General features: G+C 46.6%; 1 protein-coding gene across 1 annotated transcript in view; it reads right to left on the bottom strand.

The window, feature by feature from the left end:
• LOC144492349 (glutamate receptor 3-like) overlaps positions 1–26804 on the bottom strand; it is a 400257-nt gene that overhangs the window by 200599 nt on the left and 172854 nt on the right. Inside the window, exons 5-6 of the mRNA XM_078210344.1 lie at positions 24844–24897; positions 16967–17128 (exon numbers count right to left, since the gene is read on the bottom strand). Coding sequence (XP_078066470.1) covers positions 16967–17128; positions 24844–24897 — 216 coding nt within the window. The remainder of the gene's footprint in view (positions 1–16966; positions 17129–24843; positions 24898–26804) is intronic.

Raw genomic sequence — 26804 nt, 5'->3', positions numbered from 1 at the left:
ACGTCGGCAGTCGGGCGAAACCATAGAGGATTATGCCAATGAGCTCCTGCAGCTTGCCAGGGGTTGCGACTGTAAGGACGTCTCCGCCGAGCAGTATATGTACGACCTCGCCCGAGACGCGTTCGTAGCAGGGGTAGGGTCCTCGTACATCAGGCTTAAATTGCTAGAAAAGGGGAAACTCAACTTGACCCAGGCAATGGGGATGGCCGTGAGGTTGGAGGCGGCGTCGAAGAGCTTGGCGCTGTACCCCGAGGACCACGTGCAGTCAACGTGGTTGGAGCAAGCTCTGCTCCCTCCTCGCCCCGCAAACCCGTGCTCCCAGACCGATTCGACGACGGCGGCAGCTCCAGGTGGCCAGCGATGCTATTTTTGTGGAGGGGCCAAGCATCCACGGCAACAGTGTCCGGCAAGAACGGCAATCTGCAGCCAGTGCGGTAAAAAAGGCCACTACGGCAAAGTCTGCAGGTCCAAACCTAAAAACGGCAGTGCAGCTTGTAACCCTCCAGAACGGAGACCATCTCTTTCGGCGTCGCAGTACCCACGAGGTCCGACCACGTGCGATCTCAGGACGGCGCCATCGTGGCAGACAGAGGAGGAGGAAGACCACCAGGAGTCGCTGCGCTTGGCGCCCTCGCCCACGTGCGATCCATGGGGGCGGCCATCATGGTCCACGACGACTAGGAGCGACCAGCAGGGGTCCTCAGCATCCACATCGGCAGCATGCAGTGACGCCCAGGGGCCAACGGTGGCGTCGATCTCTCTGGATCAGACCAGGCATTACAGACTGGAACATTCTATGATGGAGGTAAAGGTTAGTGGCAGAACTGTGAATTGTCTGTTTGACAGTGGGAGCACCGAAAGTTTCATACACCCTGAAACTGCTAAAAGGTGTGGACTCCGGGTTCTCCCTGCCAAACAGACAATTTCCATGGCATCACAGTCCCGGTCTGTACCGATCCAAGGACGATGTATGGTAACTCTTGAGGTACAGAGCACAGTTTACGAGCAATACAGGCTCCTTGTGCTACCTCACCTTTGCGCGCCAATTCTCCTCGGACTAAACTTTATGGCCCACATGAGGAGTGTGATCCTACAGTACGGTGGGCCACTCCCTTCACTGGCAGTAGGGAACCAGCCGCAGCCTCCAAATTGCCCAAAGCGCCCCACGTGCAATTTATCCACCCTGAAGATCACGACACCATCCCTTTTTAAAAATCTGGTACCAGGCTGCAAGCCCATCGCTACTAAAAGTAGGCGTTACAGCGCTGAGGACCGGATCTTTATTAGATCTGAGGTTCAGCGGCTCCTCAAGGAAGGGATCATACAGGCCAGTGCTAGTCCGTGGAGAGCGCAGGTCGTGGTAGTCAAAAGCGGGAACAAACCTCGGATGGTCATCAACTATAGTCAGACCATTAACCGTTATACGCAGCTGGATGCGTATCCTCTCCCGCGCATTTCTGATATGGTCAATCAGATTGCGCAGTACCGAGTGTTTTCTACCATAGACCTTAAGTCCTGGCGCCATTACCTGGCAGGTAAGCAGTTCACCCTGATCACGGATCAACGATCCGTGGCGTTTATGTTCAGTAACACGCAGAGGGGCAAGATCAAGAACGATAAGATCTTGCGGTGGAGAATTGAGCTCTCCACCTATAATTACGATATTATGTATCGTCCAGGGAAGCTCAATGAGCCCTCGGATGCCCTCTCGCGCGGAACATGCGCCATCATGCAGGAGGACCGCTTGAAGGCTCTCCACAATGATCTGTGTCATCCTGGAGTCACCAGACTCTACCACTTCATCAAAGCCCGCAACCTGCCCTACTCGGTGGAGGATGTCAGGTCAGTAACTAGAAGCTGTCGGATTTGCGCAGAATGCAAACCACACTTTTATCGACCAGACCGGGCACAATTGGTCAAGGCCACTCGCCCTTTTGAGAGGCTGAGTGTGGATTTTAAGGGCCCCCTTCCCTCAACGGACCGGAATGTCTATTTTCTCAATATAATAGACGAGTATTCCCGGTTTCCGTTTGTTTCCCCCTGTGCGGACACGTCAACTGCCACCGTCATCAAGGTTTTCAGTGAACTTTTTACCCTGTTCGGGTACCCCTGCTACATTCATAGCGACAGGGGCTCGTCGTTCATGAGCAACGACTTGAGGCAATTCCTGCTCTCATTCGGGATTGCCTCTAGTAGAACCACGAGCTACAACCCTAGGGGTAACGGACAGGTGGAAAGGGAGAATGCTACAGTCTGGAAGGCTGTCCTACTGGCACTGAAATCCAGGGGCCTTCCAGTCTCCCGTTGGCAGGAGGTCCTTCCAAATGCGCTCCATGCTATCCGCTCCCTCCTGTGTACGGCAACCAATGCCACTCCCCACGAGAGGATGTTCTCATTCCCTCGGAAGTCGTCCTCGGGGACCTCATTGCCAGCCTGGTTGACGTACCCAGGACCCGTCCTTCTGCGGCGCCATGTGAGGGCTCGCAAGTCCGACCCCTTGGTCGAACCGGTCCAACTCCTCCACGCCAACCCTCAGTATGCCTATGTGGCATATCCTGACGGGCGAGAGGACACTGTCTCCATTAGAGACCTGGCGCCCGCAGGGGACGTAGCAACCCCTGTCGCTCCTATTCCCCCAGTCACAAATCCACTACTCCTCATTACTTCCCCAGACGTGGCGCGGTCAGCACCGGGACCAGTGCATAACACTTTTACTCCCATGTACAGCTTGCCTGAGACTCGGAGATCGGCGCCACCATCATCATCACCACCACCACTACCACCAAACGTTCCAGGATCCCCTGCACCATCGCCTCACCAGGGCCGGCCGGCCCGGGAGTCCTTGAGGGGACAGCCAGACGTTACTTTAAGAGCGCCACCACAAGCACCTGCTCCGTTTTCGCAACCGGTGTTGAAGAGATCGGCACCTGCTCCGGTTTCGCAACCGGTGTTGAGGAGATCGCAGCGTCGGTGCGGTCCTCCAGACCGTCTGGACTTGTGAATCCTGTGACTTTTCTGTTATTGTCTGTTATATGACCTGTTTTTCGTCCACCCCGCCACCTTTTGTTCTTAAAGGAGGGGTGAATGTGGTGAACCATCGTTGGTTCACCACTGGGGTTTGTTACCATGTTACTGTTGGGCTAGGGTGTTATTACTGTGGGGGTTGTACTATGTTGTTGGGTTAGGGTGTTTACCTGTTATGAGAGTTATCGTGGCACATTCCAGTGGGGTCCCGCCTCCGGTGGCAGGGTATAAGACCCCCTGCTCCGGCAGGACCCCTTCAGTCTGAACTGGTGTATTCGTGTTAGTAGTTCCCTTGTTACTTTATTAAAGCCTTCAATACCGAAGCCTTGATTCCATGTGCTTATTGACGCGCATCAATATGTCCTTCTGATATCTGTGTTAAACCTCCCCCCCTTCACCTTGAACCTATGACCCCTCGTGAACGTCACCACCGACCTGGGGAAAAGCTTCCCACCGTTCACCCTATCTATGCCTTTCATAATTTTATACACCTCTATTAAGTCTCCCCTCATCCTCCGTCTTTCCAGGGAGAACAACCCCAGTTTACCCAATCTCTCCTCATAACTAAGCCCCTCCATACCAGGCAACATCCTGGTAAACCTCCTCTGTACTCTCTCCAAAGCCTCCACGTCCTTCTGGTAGTGTGGCTACCAGAACTGGACGCAGTATTCCAAATGCGGCCGAACCAACGTTCTATACATCTGCAACATCAGACCCCAACTTTTATACTCTATGCCCCGTCCTATAAAGGCAAGCATGCCATATGCCTTCTTCACCACCTTCTCCACCTGTGACGTCACCTTCAAGGATCTGTGGACTAGCACACCCAGGTCCCTCTGCGTATCTACACCCTTTATGGTTCTGCCATTTATCGTATAGCTCCTCCCTACATTAGTTCTACCAAAATGCATCACTTCGCATTTATCAGGATTGAACTCCATCTGCCATTTCTTTGCCCAAATTTCCAGCCTATCTATATCCTTCTGTAGCCTCTGACAATGCTCCTCACTATCTGCAAGTCTTGCCAATTTTGTGTCGTCCGCAAACTTACTGATCACCCCAGTTACACCTTCTTCCAGATCGTTTATATAAACCACAAACAGCAGAGGTCCCAATACAGAGCCCTGCGGAGCACCACTGGTCACAGGCCTCCAGCCGGAAAAAGACCCTTCCACTACCACCCTCTGTCTTCTGTGACCAAGCCAGTTCTCCACCCATCTAGCCACCTCCCCCTTTATCCCATGAGATCCAACCTTTTGCACCAGCCTACCATGAGGGACTTTGTCAAACGCTTTACTAAAGTCCATATAGACGACACCCACGGCCCTTCCCTCGTCAACCATTCTAGTCACTTCTTCAAAAAACTCCACCAGGTTAGTGAGGCATGACCTCCCTCTCACAAAACCATGCTGACTATTGTTAATTAGTTTATTCCTTTCTAAATGCGCATACATCCTATCTCTAAGAATCTTCTCCAACAACTTCCCCACCACGGACGTCAAGCTCACCGGCCTATAATTACCCAGGTTATCCTTCCTACCCTTCTTAAATAACGGGACCTCATTAGCTATCCTCCAATCCTCATGGCAGATCGTGCCTTTACCGAGCCCCGATCCGGGCGCGGGTCTGGCACGCACCCGAATCGGCCGGCGCGACGATTTAAATGCATTTGCATGCATTTAAATCGACTTAATGAAGCTCGCGCCCAACTTTACCGACGAATCCGACTTTACCAGGTTGTGGCCCATTTTGCGTCAGCGCATTAAATGACCTGCTAAATAAAAGTCCGAATGGGACTCCAATTCAGCAGGGGAACCGCCGAAGCCAATCCCCCTGCGACCCACCCCAGCAGCCCCCCCCCCCCCCCCCCCCAGCCACCGATCGGATCGGACCTCCCTGGGAGGCAGGCCCCGCCAGCAGATCCCCCCCCCCCCCCCCCCCGGGATCGGACCCCCCTGGGAAGCACACTCCCGACCTAGCTTGATCGCTGGTCTCCCTCCACCATCCTTCCGTTCTGCAGTCCGTTGACAACCTCCTGCATGTTCCTGGCCTTGCTCTGCCTTTCCCTGGGGGGGGGGGGGGGCGGTGCTGCTAGTCTGCGGCCAATCCCTCCTCCCCACCAGAGGAGAGATCGGAGGAGGGATTCCCCCTCCCCCAGGGGAGACACGTCACTCCCCTTCCCCCCCAGGGGCAGACACGTTACTCCCCTTCTCCATCCCCTCTCCCCCCCCCCCCAGGGAAAGGCAAAGCAGCACAGGCAGCAGAGAGGATGAAAGGAATTCCCTTTGGAGGATAATGTCAAAATCACAGGAACTAAAAACCTGACAGTCCAAAATCTGGGATAATATTTCAAAATGTATATCCCCCATCCCTGTAATATTATCCCAGATTTTGGACTGTCAGGTTTTTAGTTCCTGTGATTATAACGTGGACATTATCCTCCAAAGGGAATTCCTTTCATCCTCTCTGCTGTCTGTGCTGCTTTGCCTTTCGCGCCCAGGCGCGCTGCCTGCGGTCTGTTCCGAACTGCGCATGTGCAGTTGGAGCTCCGGCCGCTCCAACAGCGCTAAGCTCCGCCCAATAGACCGGCGCCGAAAAAAGGCGTATGGGCGCGCTGGAGCGCGGCTGCTGGGCGCGGATCCGTTGATGACCGGGCCCGGCACTTAGTCCCGATTTGGTAAAATCGGCCCCAGTAACTTACCACAGCAAATCCTTTTTCCCTAACATTAAGAAAATGGCAATACTTGATGCAGAGATGTTTGTTCAGCAAGAGAATTTAAATGGTGAAATGTTGGCCACCCCTAGCACAGAACAATTGAAAGTTGTAGCAAGGGAGGTATAATTAAATTTACGAGGCAAAATAAAATGAAATAAACGGATTCACTCGATCTCACATTACCAGCAGAGTAGTTACATGAAGAGTTTAATCATCACTGCAAACACAGGCAGGTTCAAGCTGGAAAAGCTCAGGTTGTGGCACAACTTGCATTATTATTTATGCAACTTTCTTTTGCATTGGCTGTATCTCTGTTAGAGTTCCAGGTGAAATTGCCAAACCATATTTAGAGATGTATCACAAAAAACCTCCAGGTAGTCCAAAGTCACTTCATACTGTCTGTAATATAACAGTCTGTAATATAACGGTCTGTAACATAACGGTCTGTAACATGAGGCCCATCCACAAGCAGCACCCAGACCTTCCTGTCCCTTGCCATTTCAACACCCCATCCAGCTCTCCTGTCCACATGTCCGTCCTTGGCCTGTTGTAATGTTCCAGTGAAGCCCAACGCAGTGAAGCCCGAAGATCAGAGGCTGAATGCCCGTGACCGCTGAAGTGCTCCCCCACAGGAAGAGAACAGTCTTGCCTGCTGATTGTCAAGCGGTGTTCATTCATCCGTTGTCGTAGCGTCTGCATGGTTTCCCCAATGTACCATGCCTCGGGACATCCTTTCCTGCTCGGACACCGCTCGACAATCACCAGGAAAGACTGTTCTCTTCCTGTGGGGGAGCACTTCAGCGGTCACGGGCATTCAGCCTCTGATCTTCGGGTAAGCATTCACCAAGGCGGCCTTCGCGACACACGACAGCGCAGAGTCGCTGAGCAGAAATTGATAGCCAAGTTCCGCACACATGAGGACGGCCTAAACTGGGATCTTGGGTTTATGTCACACTCTCAGTAACCCCCACAGCTTGCCTCCTGGACTTGCAGAATCTCACTGGCTGTCCTGTCTGGAGACAATACACATCTCTTTAACCTGTGCTTAATGCTCCCTCCACTCACATTGTCTGTATCTTTAAGACCTGGTTGGCTGTAGAGATTCGCATTCTAATCAGTATTCTGTAACTTGATTTTGTGTCTCTGTGCCCTGTTTGAGAGCAGATTTCCACTCCATCTGACGAAGGAGCAGCGCTCCAAAAGCTAATGGTATTTGCTACCAAATAAACCTGTTGGACTTTAACCTGGTATTGTTAAAACTCTTACTTTGTTTCAGATGCCAGCATCCGCAGTATTTTGCCCTTATCTTAGTGTGATACAACTGTAGCTGGCATGAAATAAAGATAAAACATTTGGACTACCTGGAATCTTTCAAAACTCCTGTTAATATCGGCACAAAGCTAACTTCCCTGTAAACGATGTCAAGCTATGTATAAGCGGCAGGAGTGTAATACTGAACTGACGCTGTAGTTCAGATCTGTTGGCCTCATGTTACTCTAAGCAAGTTTCAAGCCACTACCTGTAAAATAATATACTATTATAGAGTTGGAGATATTGCATAATTTATTTATGAAGTTCACTGCAATTTAATTGGTTAAGGAAATTGATTTAATGGTAAAAATCTCAAGTGTCAAACTGGGATCGCATACAGTGAAAATTGTTCTCCAAAAATACTATGAATTCTGAATAAATTGAAATTTTGAAGATCTATATCAACGGATTTTAAAAAAAATAACTGGTAGACAGCTGGGTGTTACAAGATGGTTATGTTTTAAATTGCCTCTTTAATTCAAGGTAAAATGGGAGTAAGGAAAAGGATCATGTGACCTGCTGCTAGTTCTGTCCAATGGAAAGACTGTGTAGCCTGGTTACCATGAGAACAGGGGGCCAATATCAAATCTCGGAAAATCAGGTTTCGATTCTGGGGGCGGATGAGGCTCGGAGAATGGCATTGGCTTCGGGCGGGATTGTACGAAACTCATACAGGTAAAATTCCGCCCACAGGTTCTCAGACAGTCTCTTTGAGAAACCCTGGCCACAGATGGAAAGAGATGCTGTTGTAGATTTCAGAAGAAAAGGCTGTGCTGTATTGCATACCAGGCAGAATGCTGGTGGGAGCACGTCCTCGTGATGAAGAGACAAAACCTGCATAGATTTAAGGACAATTTTTCCTGGCCAGACCAGGAGAAGGAATCACTGAAGTGGGTCTTGCTGCTGAAAGTCGGTTTGGGAATTCTCAGAAGACTGAGGGACACAGGACAATATGACTCAAAATAATGGGGAGAAATGAACCTGCCTTTCTGCTCACTCCTGATCTGTGTCCTATATTATGGGAGGATAGGTAGGCATTAGACAACTCACATGCCCCCATTACGCCTATTAAGACCCGGAAATGGACAGATAACTGGCACTTAAGATCTTTATTTGATCTCTGTCACTATTCTTTGGTCTGAGGAGGAGGGCAGAAGCAAGCAAACATTGCTCAACAGCTCTTCCAGTGCAGATGGGGTGAAGGGGATGGAGAGAGCACCTCCTTTGTGGGCACCCTTCACAAGATGGGACCCCACTTTGTCCGCCCACCACCCACCAGTCTCTCGCAACTCATAGCCCACCCCTCCATAAGGTGCCTGATCAACCCCCACCCCCTTGGAACCTCGAACTGATGTAAGATAATCAACCTGAAAAGTTAACTCTGTTTCTCTTTCCAGAGATGCTGTCTGACCGGCTGAGTATTTCCAGCATTTTCTGATTTTTATTTCAGATTTCCAGCATAGGCAGTATCACTGCAACATGAATGAGTTTTTGCATATGCCCATATGACTCTGGCAGTGGGTAAAAGGTCTTTCAAAAATAAATCAGTAGATAACATACTGGATGAGATACCAGAAAACCATGAGGTAGTGGGACATGGAAATGTTTGACTCCTTCAGTTCAGTCAACGTTGGACATTTTAAAGGAAAATGAAATGGATGACCCTCAGGACAAATACTGGTGATTTGCCTCAGTCCCACTGCTAATGAACCTTAATCCAACCACGGAGCTGTCTGGCTTGTGTTCTGTGCCGCAATGCAAACTTTAATGGGATAGCACCGATTGTGAAGACACTTTCTATAATAATGTTCGTCAATATGAAACTTTGGAGGAGTTTTTTTAACACCAGCCGATGATTCTACATTAAAGAGCTGAACCGTTCACAAAATCAAAAACAGACAGCATTAATTAAAAGTTTCACTTGGTAGAATAATAATTATATGTAACATGAGAGAGATTCATGTTAAGGTAACAAAATAAAGGACTATAGTGGTCTCAGTAGTCCAGTGAAAGAAGATCTAGTTGGCATACACTGAAGTCATGGACAAGGTACAGATTCAATTAATTTGTCTTTGAATGGAGTTGTTTTTGCTGTTTTATGTAATAATGCAGGATAGATACGAGCACATTGTCTGGGAGGGGTAAGAGAAAAATAAAAAATTTGCAACTTGTAATGAGGATTTGGAGTCAAAATAAATCGACCAATTTAAATCCTGAGATTAGAATTATAAAATGTTTCGAGTCCCCAGCAACCAGGCATTGTGAATATTCTAAGTGTATGCCGGACACTACTGCATATCACAGAACCACTACAATGCAGAAGAAGGCTATTTGGGCCATCGAGTCTGCACCGACTCTCTGACAGAGTAACTTATACAGGCCCTTTCTCCCTACCCTATCCCAATAACCACACATTTCCCATTCTCCCTCAGTGTACCCAAATAGGTACCGGAATGCGGCGACTAGGGGATTTTCACAGTAACTTCATTGCAATGTTAATGTAAGCCCACTTGTGATGAATAAATAATAATAATAATCCATCTAATGTACACATCTTGGGACACTAAGGTGCAATTTAGCACGGCCAATCAACCTAACCTTCACATCTTTGCACTGTAGGAGGAAACTGGAGCACCCGGAGGCAACCCACGCAGATACGGGAAGAACATGCAAACTCCACACAGACAAAGACCCGAGGCTGGAATTGAACCCTGGTCCCTGACACTGTGAAGCAGCAGTGCTAACCACTGTGCCACCGTGTCACCTTAAATATTTCATACTTATTAAAATTGTGAAAGCTTGGCCTCAATATTGCAAGACTCTTATTGATTTTGAGCAATAGATAAAACAGTCAATCACAAATAAACCATAACAATGGAAGAGATTATAATAATTTTGTGTGTGATTTTTTTATTTGTTTGAGGGACATGGGCATCGATGGCTGGCCAACATTTATTGCCCATTCCCAGTTTCCCGAGGGCCGTTGAGCTTCAACTACATTGCTGTGGCACTGGAGTCACATGGAAGGCTGACCAGGTAAAGATGGCTGATTTCCTTCCCTAAAGGGCATTAGTGAAACAGGTGGGTTTTTCCTGACAATCGACAATGGTCAACAGTAGATTCTTAATTCCAGATATTTTTTGATGAATTCAAATTCTACCATCTGCTGTGGTGGGATTTGAACCCGGGTCCCCAGAACATTGGCGGAGTTTCTGGATTAATAGTCTAGTGATAATACCACTGGGCCATCGCCTCCCTGATGTGGGTGTGATGGGGGATGTGTGTGTTTGTCTGTGGGAATAATGTGTGTGTGGGATGTGGTGGGTGCAGGGGATGGGCTTGTGAGAGGGGTGGGTTGTGTGGGAGGGTGCAGTGTTTGTGGGGAGTCTGGTATGTGTGGGGGTGTGGTCTGTGTGGGACACAGTGTGTGTGTGGGGGGGTGTGATGTGTGTGGGGTGCTTGTGTGGGAGGGGGTGTGTGTGTGTGATTGTTAGCGGGGGGTGTGGTGTGTATGGGGGTTGTCGGGGTGTGGTCTGTGTGGAGGGTAGTGTGTGTGGGGGGGGGTGTGTGGGAGGGTGTGTGTGTGTCTGGGATGTGGTGTGTGCAGGGGTTGGGGTTGTGCGGGGGGCCAGGTGTGGGGGTGGTGTATGTGAGGAGTCTGGTATGAGTGGGGTTGTGGTGTGTGTGTGTGTGGGGGGGGGGGGGGTAACATGGGTGGAGTGTGTAGGAGGGGTTGTGTGTGTGTGTGTGTGGGGGGGTGTGGTGTGTCTGCAGGGTAGTGTGTGTGGGGTGGGTTTGTGTGGGTATGCGTGTAAATCTCTGCATGGATGAGAGGGACTGGCATCCACCCAACATTAGCCCACGTTGCGAGCCCTCCTGTGGGCAATAGTTTATTCCAGGCAGCTGGGTCAGACAATAATAGGTCTATTGATAGCAGATCATTCACATTTTAGACTTTACATTTTAGGCACAATTTTCTATGTTTAAGTTTTCATGTTTTCTATTAAGCAATCTTTGATCAGCAGGAAATCGATGGTTTGAGTCACAGAGGTCTTTTTAACCGATATGCAGTCAATCAGAATGCCATTTCCTCATTCCACTTCCACACTGACAGGCAGAAATGTTTCTTCTTGACAATACTTACCTCAAACTGCAGTCGTACAGCACTTCACATTGGGTGCATTGATGTAAAAGATAGCTGTACTATGGTGTCTTTTCTTGATATGCAGACATAAACACATGAGAGTACAAGTGGTGTTAGAATCTACCTCGAGGTCATATCATGCTGCTTTCATTATTTGCCAGTCACTGTTTACCTCCAGTCTGACAAGAAACACGTTTCACAAATGGGCAGCAATAGCATGGATGATGTGGGCTGCATGGCTTCCTTTTCTGCTGTAATTCCGATCATTCTACTTCTTCCAAACTCTTGGAAACTTTCAAAGTGAATGATGGAATCTTAACATCAGAGCAAAGAGGATGTTCTTACTGCTGTAAAAACAGAAGAATTCTGGAAATACTCAGCAGGTCCGGCAGTATCTTTGGAGAGAGAAAGAGAGCTAACGGCAATATCTTAAGAGACCCAAAGAGAAAGCTTGAAGTGTGACTGGCAGGAAATACAAAAGGGTGGTGTCAGTGATGGGTTTCTGTATCCGGGCATCCTTGCCAGACAAGGGTGAGTAATGGAAGTGGCTACCTACTTGGCAGTGGGTGGTAGCTTATTGGCGGCCATTAACTGGCACCTGGATCTTACTGTTACCGGACAGGCCCCATGATTTGGACAAAGTTCAAGAGGTCTCTGGAGATGACTTCCCTGCAGCAGATGGTGGTGGGTGACGAGAGGTGGGGGGCAGGGAGAGGGGAGTGCTTTCGTGGACAGTGAGTCCATAAGACCTTCAGACCATAAGACATAGGAGCAGAATTAGGCCACTCGACCCATCAAGTCTGCCCCGCCATTCAATCATGACTGACACTTTTCTTATCCCCATTCTCTTGCCAATAACTCCTGATCTCCTTATTAATCAAGAACCTATCTATCTCTGTCTTAAAGACACTCAATGACCTGGCCTCCACAGCCTTCTGTGGTAAAGAGTTCCACAGATTCACCACTCTGGCTGAAAAGAATTCTCCTTAGGTCTGTTTTTGTGATGACTTCAGCCAGGTTAATGAGGTTGGCCTGCTAGAGTATGAACTACCTGATGAGTCCTTCCCTAAGTTAATTTGAGTTTGTTTATTTGGTTGGTATGAAAAGAGATACCTGATGAGTCCTTCCTGTACAACCGTAGGTTCCTTTGGTTCACGGGCTCCCAAGCTTGCATTTTTGTGGTCTTGTGGAATCAGTGGACCATGTCTACGTTTTATGTCTTAGGTTGCACACCCTTTTCAGTTTCCTGAAAAACCTTTTACTGATATTTTGTTTGCACTTCAGCCCCACGCTCCTGATCTCTGGGCGCCTGGTGTGGAGAGGGGCGGGTTGGGAAGACGACCTCCTCGTGAACCTGCTCCTGGGCCTGGCGAGGCGTGCCATCAATAGGTCCAGGCAGCGGTTGATGGACGGGGTCATCCATCCCGATTGTCTGCCCCTCTATCGCAGCTATATTCGCGGGCAGGTGTCCTGGAGAGGGAGCATGCGGTGTCCACGGGCGCAGTTGACACCTTCTGCGCCCGCTGGGCACTGCAGGGGCTGGGGTGTATTATAAACCCCTGTAATCACATTTTAATTTGATGTTTTAAGTTTCCTTTGTGATTTAATTTTTGTTTCGGGCTGTTCCCCCTTCTTTTGGGGAGCTGCCCTTTTTACTTTGTCCCTATGTTAATTTGAGTTAGTTAATTTTTTTGGTATACAAGAGCTACCTGATGAGTCCTAATTGATGGTTAAAATCAGGGAGCCTCATGCTCCCTATTTGTGTGTCAGACTCCCAGCCTGCATTCAGCAGGGAGCAACTGGAGAGCTGGCCATGTACAGATGTATGGTGTAAGTAAAGTAACTTGGTGACGGGACGTTCGCCTCTGTGGAGTTATTACAGTTTTAAAGGACCATCCCTTTAGTCTGAGATTGTGCCCTCCGGTTCTAGGTTTTCCTACTAGTGGAAATATCCTCTCCAGGTCTACTCTACTCAGGCCTCGCAGTATCCTGTAAGTTTCAATAAGATCCCCCCTCAGCCTGCTTAACTCCAACGAATACAGATCCAGAGTCCTCAACTGTTGATCATATGACAAGCTCTTCATTCCAGAGATCATTCAACCTCCTCTGGCCCCTTTCCAAGGCCAGCACATCCTTTCTTAGATATGGGGCCCAAAACTGCTCACAATACTCCAAATGGGGTCTGACCAGAACCTGATATAGCCTCAGAAGTACATCCCTGCTCTTGTATTCTAGCCCTCTCGACATGAATGCTAACATTGCATTTACCTTCCTAACTGCCGACTGAACCTGCACGTTAACCTGAAGAGAATCTTAAACAAGGACTCCCAAGTCCCATTGTGCTTCTGATTTCATAAGCATTTCCCCATTTAGAAAATAGTCTATGCCTCCATTCCTCCTTCCAAAGTGCATAACCTCACACTTTTCCACATTGTATTCCTTCTGCCACTTCTTTGCCCACTCTCCTAGCCTGTCTGCAGCCCCCCTGCTTCCTCAATACTACCTGTCTCTCTGCATAACTTTGCATCATCTGCAAATTTAGTAACAGTGCCTCCAGTTCCTCCTTCCAAGTTGTTAATGTATATTGTGAAACGGTTTGGTCCCAGCATCGACCCCTGTGGCGCACCACTAGATATCAGCTGCCACACTGAAAAAGAGCCCTTTATCCCCACTTTTCTGCCAGTCAGCCAATCCTCATCCATGCTAGGATCTTACCCTGAACACCATGGGCTCTTCACTTATTTAACAGTCTCCTATGCAGCACCTTGTCAAAGGTCTTCTGGAAATCTAAATAAATCACGTCCACTAGTTCTCCTTTATCTAACTTCCTTGGTACTTCTTCAAAGAACCCTAACAGATTTGTCAGACATGACCTTCCCTTGATGAAGCCGTGCTGACTCAGTACTATTTTATCATGCACTTCCAAGTACTCCTGTATTCATCCTACTCAAGGAGCCACTTTGCTAGTCACCCTGTGTGGGGGGGAGGGGGAGTACGGAGAGGGCAGTTAAGAGTCAACCACATTGCTGAGAGTCTGGAGTCACATGTAGGCTAGACCAGGTAAGGATAGCACGTTACTTTCCCTAAAGGGGCATTAGTGAACAATTGGGTTTTTACAATAATCAGTGGCAGTTTCATCATCATCATTATTGAGACTAGCTTTCTATTGCAGACCTGCTTAATTGGGCGGGATTTTCTGGCCATGCTCACCCCGAAACCAGAAAATCCCACCTGAGGTCAACTGATCTTTCCATGGTCTGCCCCTCGACTGCTCCGATTCCCATGGCGGGCGGGATGGTAAAATTCGCCCTATAGAATCTAAATTCAACCAGTATCAAGGTGGGATTTGAACCCATCTCCCCAGAGCATTAGCCTGACCCTCTGGATGTCACTACTCCAATAATATTGCCACTTCACTATTATCTTCCCCTGTTGCCAGTAGAACATTGCTGTGGGTCCTACCACTGGGAAGGTCTGATCACCAACCGTCCTTTATTGGATGGTGATTCCAGAGGTGGCCTCTTAATTGGTTGCCTCATATAATATTGCGCAGGCAGGTGGATAGGCATCACAGGTTATGTTGGGACCTGATTTTGACACAAGTTCAGAAACTTTTCAAAGGCAGTAAGATTGGGCCCAACATTTCAGGTCACTGATCTTTCATCAGAATTGTTCTGGCAAAAGGTCACAGTTCTGAAGTGTTGATCTGTTTCTTTCTCCACAGATGCTGCCTGACCTGCTGAGTATTTCCAGCATCCGCTTTTGCGTTGTATTGATTTGCCCTGCCCTTAATGTTGTCTTCTGACCTCAAAATTAGCTGCTGGGACAATGCTGCTGCACTTTGGAATCAATGGGACAGACTGAAGTGAGGCTGAGTTCAGAGTCGATTGTAACAAAGTAAGTAGAGTATAACAGTAACCTCATTTCCCAAGGTGGAACATTCTCTCACATAGCAGGGTACATCATCTAATGGTACTTTGTAGAACAGCATAATGAGGTTACAGAATGCAATGCAGGAAGGAGAAACAATGAGCCCTGTCTTGTAGCCCCCAGAAAAAAATGGAAATTTGATATGTGTTGACTGTTTGATGAGTTGCCATCACTTCATACAGTCTTGGCTGGAAGCTGTCCTCTTGTTGGTGGAGAGATTGGAACCTTTCGGAAGAGACAGTGGCATACTAGAAGAATTGCGTTCTGGGCTGGAAGGCCCCCCCCCCCCCCCCCCCCCAAGGTCGACCTTCCCACCCTGCTGCCAAGTGGAGCCTTTAGGTGGTCAATTAATGACCACTTAAGGGCGTCATCCTGCCACCGCTGGTTATTAACTTTCCTGCAAGCGGCTCTGTCACAATGTGGCATGCACAGCATGTAAAAATGTGCAACTAGCTTGTCACCTCTGCCGTTTGGGGGGGGAGGTAGGTGGGGATCCCTCGATCAGAGGCACTTACTGCCTCTGGGATGGCACATTGGCACAGTGGTTAGCTCTGCGGCCTCATAGCACTAGGGACCCAGGCTCAGTTCCCGACATGGATCACTATCTGTGTGGAGTTTGCCGATTCTTCCTGTGTCTGCGTGGGTTTCCTCCGGGTGCTCCAATTTCCTCCCACAATCTAAAGATGTGTGGATTAGGTTCATCGGCCATGCTAAATTACTCCTTAGTGTCAGGGGGACTACTGGGGTAAGTATGTGGATTTACAGGGTGAGGGAGTGGGTGGGATTGTTGTCGGTGCAGACTCGATGGACCGAATGGCTTCCTTGCAATGTAGGGATACTATGATCAAGATCAAGGGTCTGGACTTTGGGAGAGCTGGGGGTGGGGGGGAGGGCGGGGGGGGGGCTGCTGCTGATAGATACCACCCCCTGCTCTTGCTGCAGACCCTCCTACACGCCACTCCCCACCCTGTGAATCTCCCCCTACATTCCTTACCTGTGGCTTGGATGACCCAGCAATCCTAGCATTGCCTCCAGCCACAACTTTCCAGCAATGCTGCTGAGCACAAGAGCTTCCAGCCTCTGATTGGTTGGCAGCTGCCAATAGGTGAGACTACTGCCCTCCCGCACCTCGATTGCAGGGGAAGGCATGCTGCTGGTCTCATCACTACCTGATTGGCATGTGGTTCAGTGGGCCTTCCCAAAGAGTGGCAGTGTGGGTCTCTTACTAACTTTCCTGTCAGCAGGCAGGACTCCTGACCCTTTGGCACCTCAACAGGATTCTGCCCAAGGAATGGAGGCCAAAACCATAAAGAAAGGAAATAGAAAACCAAAAAGCTGGAGATGACTGGAACCTTAAAAATATTAATGGAGACTGAGAGTGGAGTGAGAGTCTGGAGAAGATCCAGAAGACTGGGAGTCTGATGTCAGCCAGTGTTTAATGGACAGGAGAAACACACCAACAAGTATGATCCCTAGAACGACCTAGAGTATTATCCCTCTTAATAATTCACAAATTATTGTGAATTGAACCGCCAAGTAGAGATCATTGTCTAATGATTATATGCCATATTACTTGTAATAGTTTAACTAAAGCTACATTAGATGCACAATATAAATTCATGTTGCAGCTGTTGTATCGTAATTAATTTGAACAGATTTTATTTCTGGTACTGATTTAGAAATCTGTCCAAATTACTTTATAGGGTGGATCTTCTAAGCATTAATAAGACAGCCTGAAATACCCAAGGTGTTCTAATTTTGGAATCTGACCTACTCTCGATTGAATTTGTAGCACAGCCGAATGCTAGATGGTTGAATATTTTTCAGGGTCAAGGCCATACCTTTAATGTGCTGGCAGCAGTTCCAGGGTACTCCCTCTGATCCAGCTTTGTCCACCTCTGCATGAATTTTTGCACCATTGGATCCTCATAATTCACAAGCTGGAAGCCAGTGACATTGACTCCTGTCTCAATGAATTTATCAAGTACGAGATCAGAGAAGCCCTGCAATGAACAAAGAAAAGGCTGGCTTAATTCGACCACAAAACAAAATATTGAGTCCCACAATCTTTATGGATTATTTCCCCCTATAATGCCTTGTTCATTTGTTTAAAAAATTGCCTTATCTGGGCTTTCCTGATGGCTCTTCTGGGTAAAGGTACCATGCAGTGAACTTTCACAGATCAGAAAAATCCCCACTTTGATCCCTAGTTGCTGCAGAGTTGGCTGGATTTCTGCTAGGACAGGAGACTTTAGCCAGACTGAGGAAGGAGAACAAAATCAGTCTGAATTTCAGGGCGGGGTTTTACGGCCTTGCTCATCCCGAAACCATAAAATCCTGCCCGAGGTCAGTGGACCCTCCATGGTCCACCCGTCGTCTGCTCCAATTCCCGTGGCGGGCGGGACAGTAAAATTGCGGCCTCTGTCTCAATATGCTACCCAGGAACTTTCTGGATTGTGCACAACTGTGGACATTGTGGAAGAAGTACAGCACATTCACAGGTTCCCCATTATCCATATTGCTTGTTACTTCCTCAGAGGACGTCAATAAATTAGCCAGATGTGATTTCCCTTTCACAAAACTGTGTTGACTCTGCTTGATTGCATTGGGATTTTCTACACACCCTGCTATAACCACCTTAATAATAGATTCCCGCATTTTCCCTACAACAGTTGTTTCGTTCAGATCTGATTAAGACTCATCATTCCCCTGAAACCTGGAGGCATGGCAGACAGTGAGGATGGTACCAGTTGACTGCACAGGACATAGATAAATCAGTATAATGGACATACGGGTGACAGGTGAAACTTAAAATCGAAGAGTGTGAAATGATACATTTTGGCAGACGAGATAAGGAGAGACTTAATAGCACATTTTTAAAGCATCAGGAACTGAGGAAGTGAGGTGTTCATGTGCATAGATCTTTGAAGGTGGCAGGAAATATTGAGAGAGTAATCAGCAAAGAATACGAGATGCTGAGCTTCATAAATAGAGATATTGGCCGCTGCCATTGATGGGCAGAGCGAGCTGGTAAAATTGCGCCCAATGTCTCTATTTAACATGTAAGAGCCAAGAAATCAGGATCATGCCTAATTTCTCGCTTCTCACGATTTTACAAGAGCCAGATTTCCAGCATGGTCAGCACTCGCCTGAAATGGGCGAGAGGCTGAATAATTTATTTAAATGTATTTAAATGTTGTTTTACATATGCTTAGTGAATCCGGCGCTTCATCATCTGGGCTCGCTTGCCTTTATGGACTTGCTGGGAGAGGTTCTCTCTGGTGAGGAACAAACCTGCTCTCCACGTATGGGGAACAGTTGTGTTGACCTCACCGGTGGAGCCAGAAGCCATTGAGGCCCCCTGCGGAGGCCAAGATGCCAGCCTGGCATCATGGCACTGCCAGCCTGGCATCTTGGCACTGCCAGCCTGGCACTGCCCAATGGGTACCTTGGCACCGTTCACTGGGCAGTGTCAGGGGGCGGGGCCAATGGGGGCAATTGGGGGTGGGGCCAATGGGGGATTGGGGCCTGCTGCCACTCTGTCTGTGATCGGTGGGGGAGGGAGGGAGCCGTGATCAGTCTGGGCAGCGGGGGTTGGGGGGGGGGGGGGGTGAGCAGCGGGGGCTGCATGTCAGGGTGGGGAGTGCTGGTGCTGGGTGAGGCTGTCTGCAGTAGCAGGGGCCTGATGGCTCTCGGGATGTCTAATGTGCATGTGCAGCATCAGAGGTCTGCACATGCGCAATACCCCCCTCTACAGGCTGGCTGGCGAATTAAGCCCAGCCGACAACCTCTAGTGGCTCGAAACTGACTAGCCCATTTTTTCAGAGACTATGTACATAAGATTGGTCATGGAAACTCACCCAAAATACGGATCAGGAATTCTCCCATTTTCACGCTAGTTGGACGTTTATGCCGGAATTTTACCGGCACATCCGCCGGAGGCACACCCAAGGCCAGCGGAGAATGCTGTTCTGCGCGCCTCGCCCGCCCCGATTCTGGGGTGGGAGTGCTGGTAAAATCAGGGCCTTAGAATCAATCTCATAAAATTCCACCCATTGAGTACAAAAGCAGGGAGGTTATGCTCCACCCCTATAGGGTTGTGGTTAGTCCAAAATTAGAGTTTTGCATTCAGTCCTGCTCACCACAGGTGAATGAAGATCCTTCAGAGGGTGTAGAGGAGATTTACCAGGCATGAAGCTGGAGTTTTCCCTTTGAAGCAAAGGTCATTGAGGGGACATTTGCTAGAGGTGTACTAGATTATGGCAGGTTTAGATAAGTATGTCATGAAAATCTGTCCCCATTAGCTGATGGTACCATGGCTGGGAGGCACAGAATTTGGGCAAGAAATGCTGCAGGGAGATTAAGAAATGACTTTTTGACGCAGTGAGTGGTAATGACCTGGAACCCCTGATGGTGGTGGAAATGGAACTGATCAATATTTCAAAAGGAAATTTGATGGATTTTAAAGGGAAATAAACTTACAAGGCTGGAACTGATTGGATAGCTCTACAGAGTGCCAGTAATGGATTGATGAATGAAATGGCCTTTTCTATGTCTCTATAACTCTATAGCTATAGCAACCAAAGCTGAGCCCTGAGACTGAATAATAACCTTGAAATCATAGAATCATACAGTATTGAAGAGGCCCTTTGGCCCATAAAGTCTGTACTGACACATTACAAACACCTGAACTCGCAACTAATCCCATCGGTCAGCCCTGAGTGTTATGCTGTGCCAAGTGCTCATCCAGGTACTTTTTAAAGGATGTGAGGCAACCCGCCTCTACCACCCTTGCAGGCAGTGCATTCCAGACCATCACCACCCTCTGGGTAAAAAAGTTTTTCCACACATTCCCCTAAACCTCCTACCCCTCGCCTTGAACCTATGTCCCCTTGTGACTGACCCTTCAAATAAAGGGAACAGCTGCTCCTTATACACTCCATCCATGTCCCTCGATCAGGTTGCCCTGCTTCGAACGCTCACGCAGTTAATGTTGCAATTTCATTGGTTATTTTCACTTATTGCGGCCAAAGCCCCTGATGTATGAAAGGAAAATGCTTCAAGAGAAGCAACAAGTGCAGCGAAATCGTCCTGAAGGAAAGTGTCAGCAAAATCTCTGCCCACCATATAAATGAATCATTGAACAGGGCTAATGATGAATGAGCTGTAAAATGTACAGTAAAGACAGCACCATGCAGCCTTAGAACCATTTCTTGTTGCGTTACACTTGCTGCTGTGAAGAAAGTTTCACAAACAGCGGTGGAAAATTAAGCATCACAATGATTTATCAAAGAAAAACTTAGGCCTGTTTTTGCAGAGACTAATGAACTCAAAGTCATTTGCTTAAAACTGATGTTGACAATACAGTTTTGACATGTGGCAAAGCTGTGTTCTTTACTGTCTAATTAGCAAATTCTGCACTGTTTTGATTTGCTACATTACCTCAGCTGCTGCTAGTGTTCAGGCAAAATTGTACCAAAGGCAATGTATTACTCTTTCCTAGCATGAGGGAGAAAGGGCAATCATTTGCAAGCACCACATGCATGATTGAGTTGAGAAGGTCCAACTAATAACTGACAAAATATCAATCGTGAAATATTTGCAGAGCAATAAACTGGATAGGATTTCTTCAGGCCTGATTCAAAATCCTTACTGGATTCCATACTCTCCAGCAGACCTGATGAAAATAAAACTGCAGAAACATTTATTTTGCAAATATCTACTTCTATAGATTTTCTGAGTTGCCCAGTGAATTGTGAAATTGCCCACCGTTCTTATCTCAGGAATTACCAAGCAGGATGTATTTTCTCAGATAATGTCAGAATGCAGTTATACCATGATTTATGTTTATAGTGAAACACTTTTCATGTTGTAATGATGAAAGAATGACTTCAGACTCAAACCCAGATAGTGCACGGTGGCACAGTGGTCAGCACTGCTGCCTCACAATGCCAGGATCTGGGTTCGATTCCCGACTTCAGTCACTGTCTGTGTGGAGTCTGCACGTTCTCCCAGTGTCTCCGTGGGTTTCCTCCAGGTGCTCCAGTTTCCTCCCACAGTCCAAAAGACATACTGGTTCGGTGCTTTGACCATGTTAAATTATTCTCAGTGTACCCAAACAGGCGTTGAGTGTGGCAACTAGGGGATTTTCTTTGCAGTGTTATTGTAAGCCTACTTGTGACTAATAAATAAACTTTAACTTTATATAACTGCAGCTAAGGGAGGGCCTCCAACTCAATTTGAACTTGGCATCACACTTAGAATTAAAAAGTGCTCAGGTATTTTTTTAACTGGTAAGGCCACACTTGGAATACTGTGTACAGTTCTGGTCACCCTATTATAGAAAGGATATTATTAAACTAGAAAGTGTGCAGAAAAGATTTACTAGGACGCTACTGGCACTTGATGGTTTGAGTTATAAGGAGAGGCTGGATAGACTGGGACTTTTTTCTCTGGAGCGTAGGAGGCTGAGGGGCAATCTTATAGAGGTCTATAAAACAATGAGGTGCATAGATCAGCTAGAAAGTCAATATCTTTTCTCAAAGGTAGGGGAGTCTAAAACTAGAGAGCAATTTTTTCACTCAGATGGTGGTGAGTGTCTGGAACAAGCTGCCAGAGGTAGTAGTAGAGGCGGGTACAATTTTGTCTTTTAAAAAGCATTTAGACAGTTACATGAGTAAGATGGGTATAGAGGGATATGGGCCAAATATGGGCAATTGGGACTAGCTTAGGGGTTTAAAAAAAAGGGCAGCATGGTCAAGTTGGGCCGAAGGGCCTGTTTCCATGCTGTAAACCTCTATGACTCTATAACTTATTTCTTTAAAGTTTAAATCTTTGAGGGTCCTGATAAACCTTTAATCTTGAGGCCCATAAATTATTGGCTGGGCTAGAACTTTGCACATGTGTGAACATTTTCAGGGCTTTCTCATATGGAACCAGAGCATAATTTGCAACCAATGGGTGGAATTTTCCACCAGTGAGATTTCCACTTCTGCTGAAGTCTTTTGAATGGCTGGCTGCATTTTCCAGCCCCACTATCACCATGATGAGACTGTAAAATTCAGCTCTTCTTTCTTTCCTTGACTTTTCGTTCTCTATTTCTAGGGATGGGCTATCAACCAATATACACTGGAAGCCCATCCACTCCCACACCTACACTGACTGTACTTCCTCACAAGCTGCTTCCTGCAAAGACACCAATCCATTCATCATTGCACCTATTCTGATGATACAACCTTTTTGTGTAAGCTCTTCTGATATCCCTTCTTTGCCTCAACTGAAGAGTCTGTCCCTTCATGGTTGAGGAAGCCCTTGACCACACTTGCCCCATTTGCTGGGCTCCTACTCTCTCATTCTTTCCCTCCCTCCCAGAACCACGATAGGGATATTGATAGACTAGGTGAATGGTCAAAATTGTGGTAGATTAATTTCAATCTAAGAGTGTGTGAGGTTATTCATTTTGGACCAAAAAAGGAGGTCAGAGTTATTTCTAGATGGTATTAAGTTAACTACAATGGATGTCCAAAGAAACTTGGGGGTTCAGGTGCCTAGATCTTTAAAATGCCACAAACAGGTGCAGAAAATAATCAAGAAGGCTAATGGAATGCTGGCCCTTATATTTAGCAGACTGGAGTATAAAACAGCAGAAGTTATGCTGAGCTATACAAAACCCTGGTCAGACCACACTTGGAGTACCGTGAACAAATCTGGGCACCATACCTTAGGAAGGGTATAGTGGCCTTGGAGGGAGTGCAGCATACGTTTACAAGAATGATACTTGGACTTCAGGGGTTTAATAATGAGGGGGGAATTATACGAATTAGACCTGTTTTCTCTAGAATTTAGAAAGTTAAGAGGTGGTCTGATCGGAGTCTTCAAGATATTAACAGGAAAAGACAGGGTAGATAAAGATAAACTATTTCCACTGGTTGGAGATTCTAGAACTAGGGAACACAGCCTAAAATTTAGGACCAGACTGTTCAGGTGAGGCATTGGGAAACACTTGTACACACAAGAGGTTTGGAACTCTCTTCCACAAATGTCAGTTGATGCTAGGTCAGTCTTTAAATCTGAGATAGATAACATTTTGTTAAGTAAAGATATTGAGGGAAATAGGCCAAAGGCAGGTATATGGAGTTCGGTCACAGATCAGCCATGATCTCATTGAATGGCAGAACAGGCTCAATGGCCGATTCCAATGTTCCCATGTCATCATCTTTCACCTGTGGGATCCTTTGTATGGTTTGCTCCAGTTAAAAGACTTCATTTCAAGGTATTTCTGCCTATGTAACTAACTATGCTAAGCTTTAAAGTTAACTTCGCCACATTTTAAAACTCAGCTGGGAATGCTGGGATGAGTTTGGAAAGTTGACTGCATTCTTTGAAAGTAATCCTTCAAGCAAAGCTTTCTCATAAGCTAAAACAGAAGCTTTTACGGCCACACAGCTGCCAATTGTTTATGAAAGTTAGGGACACAGTTTGTACTAGCAATTTCAATAACAGATTACGAATAGCATATATTGTGCATTTCAGTGCGTGTTTTTGAGTTCAGTGTTCAGTCTTGTTTTCACGTTCAGTGAGTATTCAAGACTAGCACAGGGTGCTGGCGGTAAAAAGCCAGTTTCTCCAAGTTAACTTCTCTCTTTATTTTTGTTTCTGCAGTTTTAATTTTAAGTTTTATTCAATCAAGAAAATCATTTTTAAAAATCGTACCAAGTGCTGCATTTGTCTATTCTAAGGAACGAATGGACCCTACACCACCCTACTACCTTTTGTGTTGAATGGATCATCCTTTGCTATTTCTGCCACCTCCTGCATGATGCCACTACCAACCATCTCTTCCCGTCCGCATTCAGCAGTCCAAAGGGATCGTTCCCTCTCCGACACAGTGGTCCATTCCTCAATCACCTCCAATATCATCTCCACTTTTGTCTCGAAGAAGACAGTGGTACAGTGGTGATGTCACTGGGCTAGTAATCCTGAGACCCAGCCTAATGCTCTAGGGACATGGTTTCAAATTCCACCATGGCAGCTGGTGGAACTTAAGTTTAATTAATAAATCGGGAATTGAAAGCTACTCTTCATAAGGGTGACCATGAAACTATAATCAATTGTTGTAAAAATCCATCTGGTTCACTAATGACCTTTAGGGAAGAAAATCTGCCATCCTTACTTGGCCTGGCCTACATGTGACTCCAGACCACAGCAATGTGGTTTGATCTGAACTGCCCTCTGAAATGGCTTAGCAAATCCCTCAGTTCAAGGGCAATTACGGATGGACAACAAACACTGACTTTGCCTGCGATGTTCACATCCCATGAAGGAATAGAGGAAAAGAAATTCCAGCATCAACAGTATTTTGTTTTGTCAGGTATAACATGGTTTGGTGCAGAGTAAAGTTCTCTCTACTTTGACTCTGACAATGTGCCCATTGGCTAATTTCAGAAGCAGACCTCCCACGACATGAGTGCAACATTTTCCATATCTTACACACCTTAGCCAATGGTCAGTTAGGTCCTGTGGGACAATAATTGCTTGACATTGAATTCAGAGTTCCCAAATTAACCTTACATGGCTCCTCCCAGTCAACTGTCCATTAGTCTGGGTTAGAGGTGAACTCTGAGGTAAAGATCAATTTCTAACTCTCATGTACCATTTAGCTATCCCATGGCTCTGTCTTGCCATACATCTATCACTCAACCACAAAGAAAACACTTACCAGAGTAGCCAACATGTAGTGGTAACCTCGGATATTTTTGCCAACATTTACTGCCTGTGTCAGAAAAGAAAAGAATAACCTGTGAAAACGTTTGAACAAATGTGAAAGTGTAGTCACGCTATAAATTTTTTAGCCAACACAATGAGACAGGGCTATTATACTGGTGAATCAGGGCTGTACAAAGTCTTCCAAGGCCAATATTTCTTATTCCTCAAAATTTAATACAGTACATCAGATGAGATCAGACCAAGATTCCACAAATGATGCACAACCTCCGCACTTTTGTGTTAAATCCACCTTCAAAGAAAGGTCAAGAATCCATTAGAATTTTACATCACTTTTTGACTCTATGCAGTACTTTTTAGAGATTTTTATACATTTGCACTTACATCCTTTTGCTCCTCAGTTTCTTGCCTTGCACTATTAAGAAGCTCTTCTGATTCAAAGTTGATGACACTACACTATGAATATCAAGTTTCAACTGTCATAGTTTTGTTCACTCACCATGCCCCTTTGTAATTTCCTGCTTCCATCACCACAACATACTGTTTCCTACCTTAGTGCTATCTCAAACTTGAATATGTGATTTTGGGGGTGAAAAGGGCACAATGCATGTACATTTGGCCTGCACTCAATCTACCCAGGCATTTGACCCACAGCTAAATTCATTCGGTCTATTTTTTGGGTATCCCAGGCAGGCAACTTCAACAGGTATAAGACCCCTTATACATGTTAATGATCGCCTAATCTATGTTATAGAATCAAAGAGGTCTACTGCACAGACAAAGGCCTTTGGGTCCATCAAGCCTGCGCTGGTCAAAGACAAACCTCCTCACTATTCTAATCCCAATTTCCAGTACTTAGCCCATCAACATGTATACCTTGGCATCACAAGTGCACATCTAAATACTTCTTAAATGTTATGAGGGTTTCTGCCTCCATCACTCTTTCACATAGTGAGTTCCAGAATCCCATCACCTTTTGGGAGAAAGCTTTTTCCTCACATCTCCTCTAAACTTCCTGCCTCGAACCTTAAATTTATACCTCCGAGTCATTTATCCCTCCACCAAGGGGCAAAGTAATTAGAATACTATTAAATTTCCTCTCTTATGCCAACTTTACTTCCCTTACCCTACTTTACTTATTTACATTAATTTATTGAAATGACCCTGACTTTCACTTATTTGTGTGGTTTCTCAGTTAATCTCCTCTTCCACAAAAATAATACTTTAAAATCATGACTGCTCACTGCGATGCTGACTACGAGGACACTGTTCCCCGACTGCTTCACTGCTACGCCGACTGAGAGGACACCATTCCCAGATCCTCTTCACTGCAGGTTACTGTCTGCGAGGTCACTTTTCCAAGATTGCTTCCCATCAAAGCTAACTGAAAGGACACTGTTCCCAGACCGCTTCACTATGATGCTGACTGAGAGGACACCATTCCCACCATGAAGAACTCTTCTATAAATTAGTGTATGTTAAATGGAACAGGTACCTGGACTGTTCTGTTCAGAATTTAGTGGCCCATATGACTGCCAATTAATGGTCCATGTTGTTAAAATGTCTTTTTAAAAATATTTTCTGTGAAGCTGGGAGGAGCAGGAGTGCTCCAGTCATCACAGTTGTCCCACCATCTTGTTTTCCTCTCAGGAGCTATTGGGTAGCAGTTAGTAAGACAAGTAGCCCAATATTCAGCACATTCAATGCAATTCATGATCTGCCTATAAATGCACAATAGGCATAAAATTCAAAGCTGGCATCAGGCCTCCTGGTTCAGGCATGCACAGACTACATTCCATCCCTATATCCCTTGATCAATGTCATTAATGTTATGTAGTGAAAAGCTGAAGATTTTGTACAGATCCCTGGAAAACACTACTTGCCGCCTTCCACCAATCAGAGTGTGTCATTTATCCCGAGCTTTTGGGGCAGCACAGTGGTTAGCACTGCTGCCTC

This window comes from Mustelus asterias, chromosome 4 (genome assembly GCF_964213995.1).
Source record: "Mustelus asterias chromosome 4, sMusAst1.hap1.1, whole genome shotgun sequence".
Classification (NCBI taxonomy): domain Eukaryota; kingdom Metazoa; phylum Chordata; class Chondrichthyes; order Carcharhiniformes; family Triakidae; genus Mustelus; species Mustelus asterias.
Note: the sequence above shows the minus strand (reverse complement) of the source record. Positions and strands in the feature narration are given on the sequence as shown.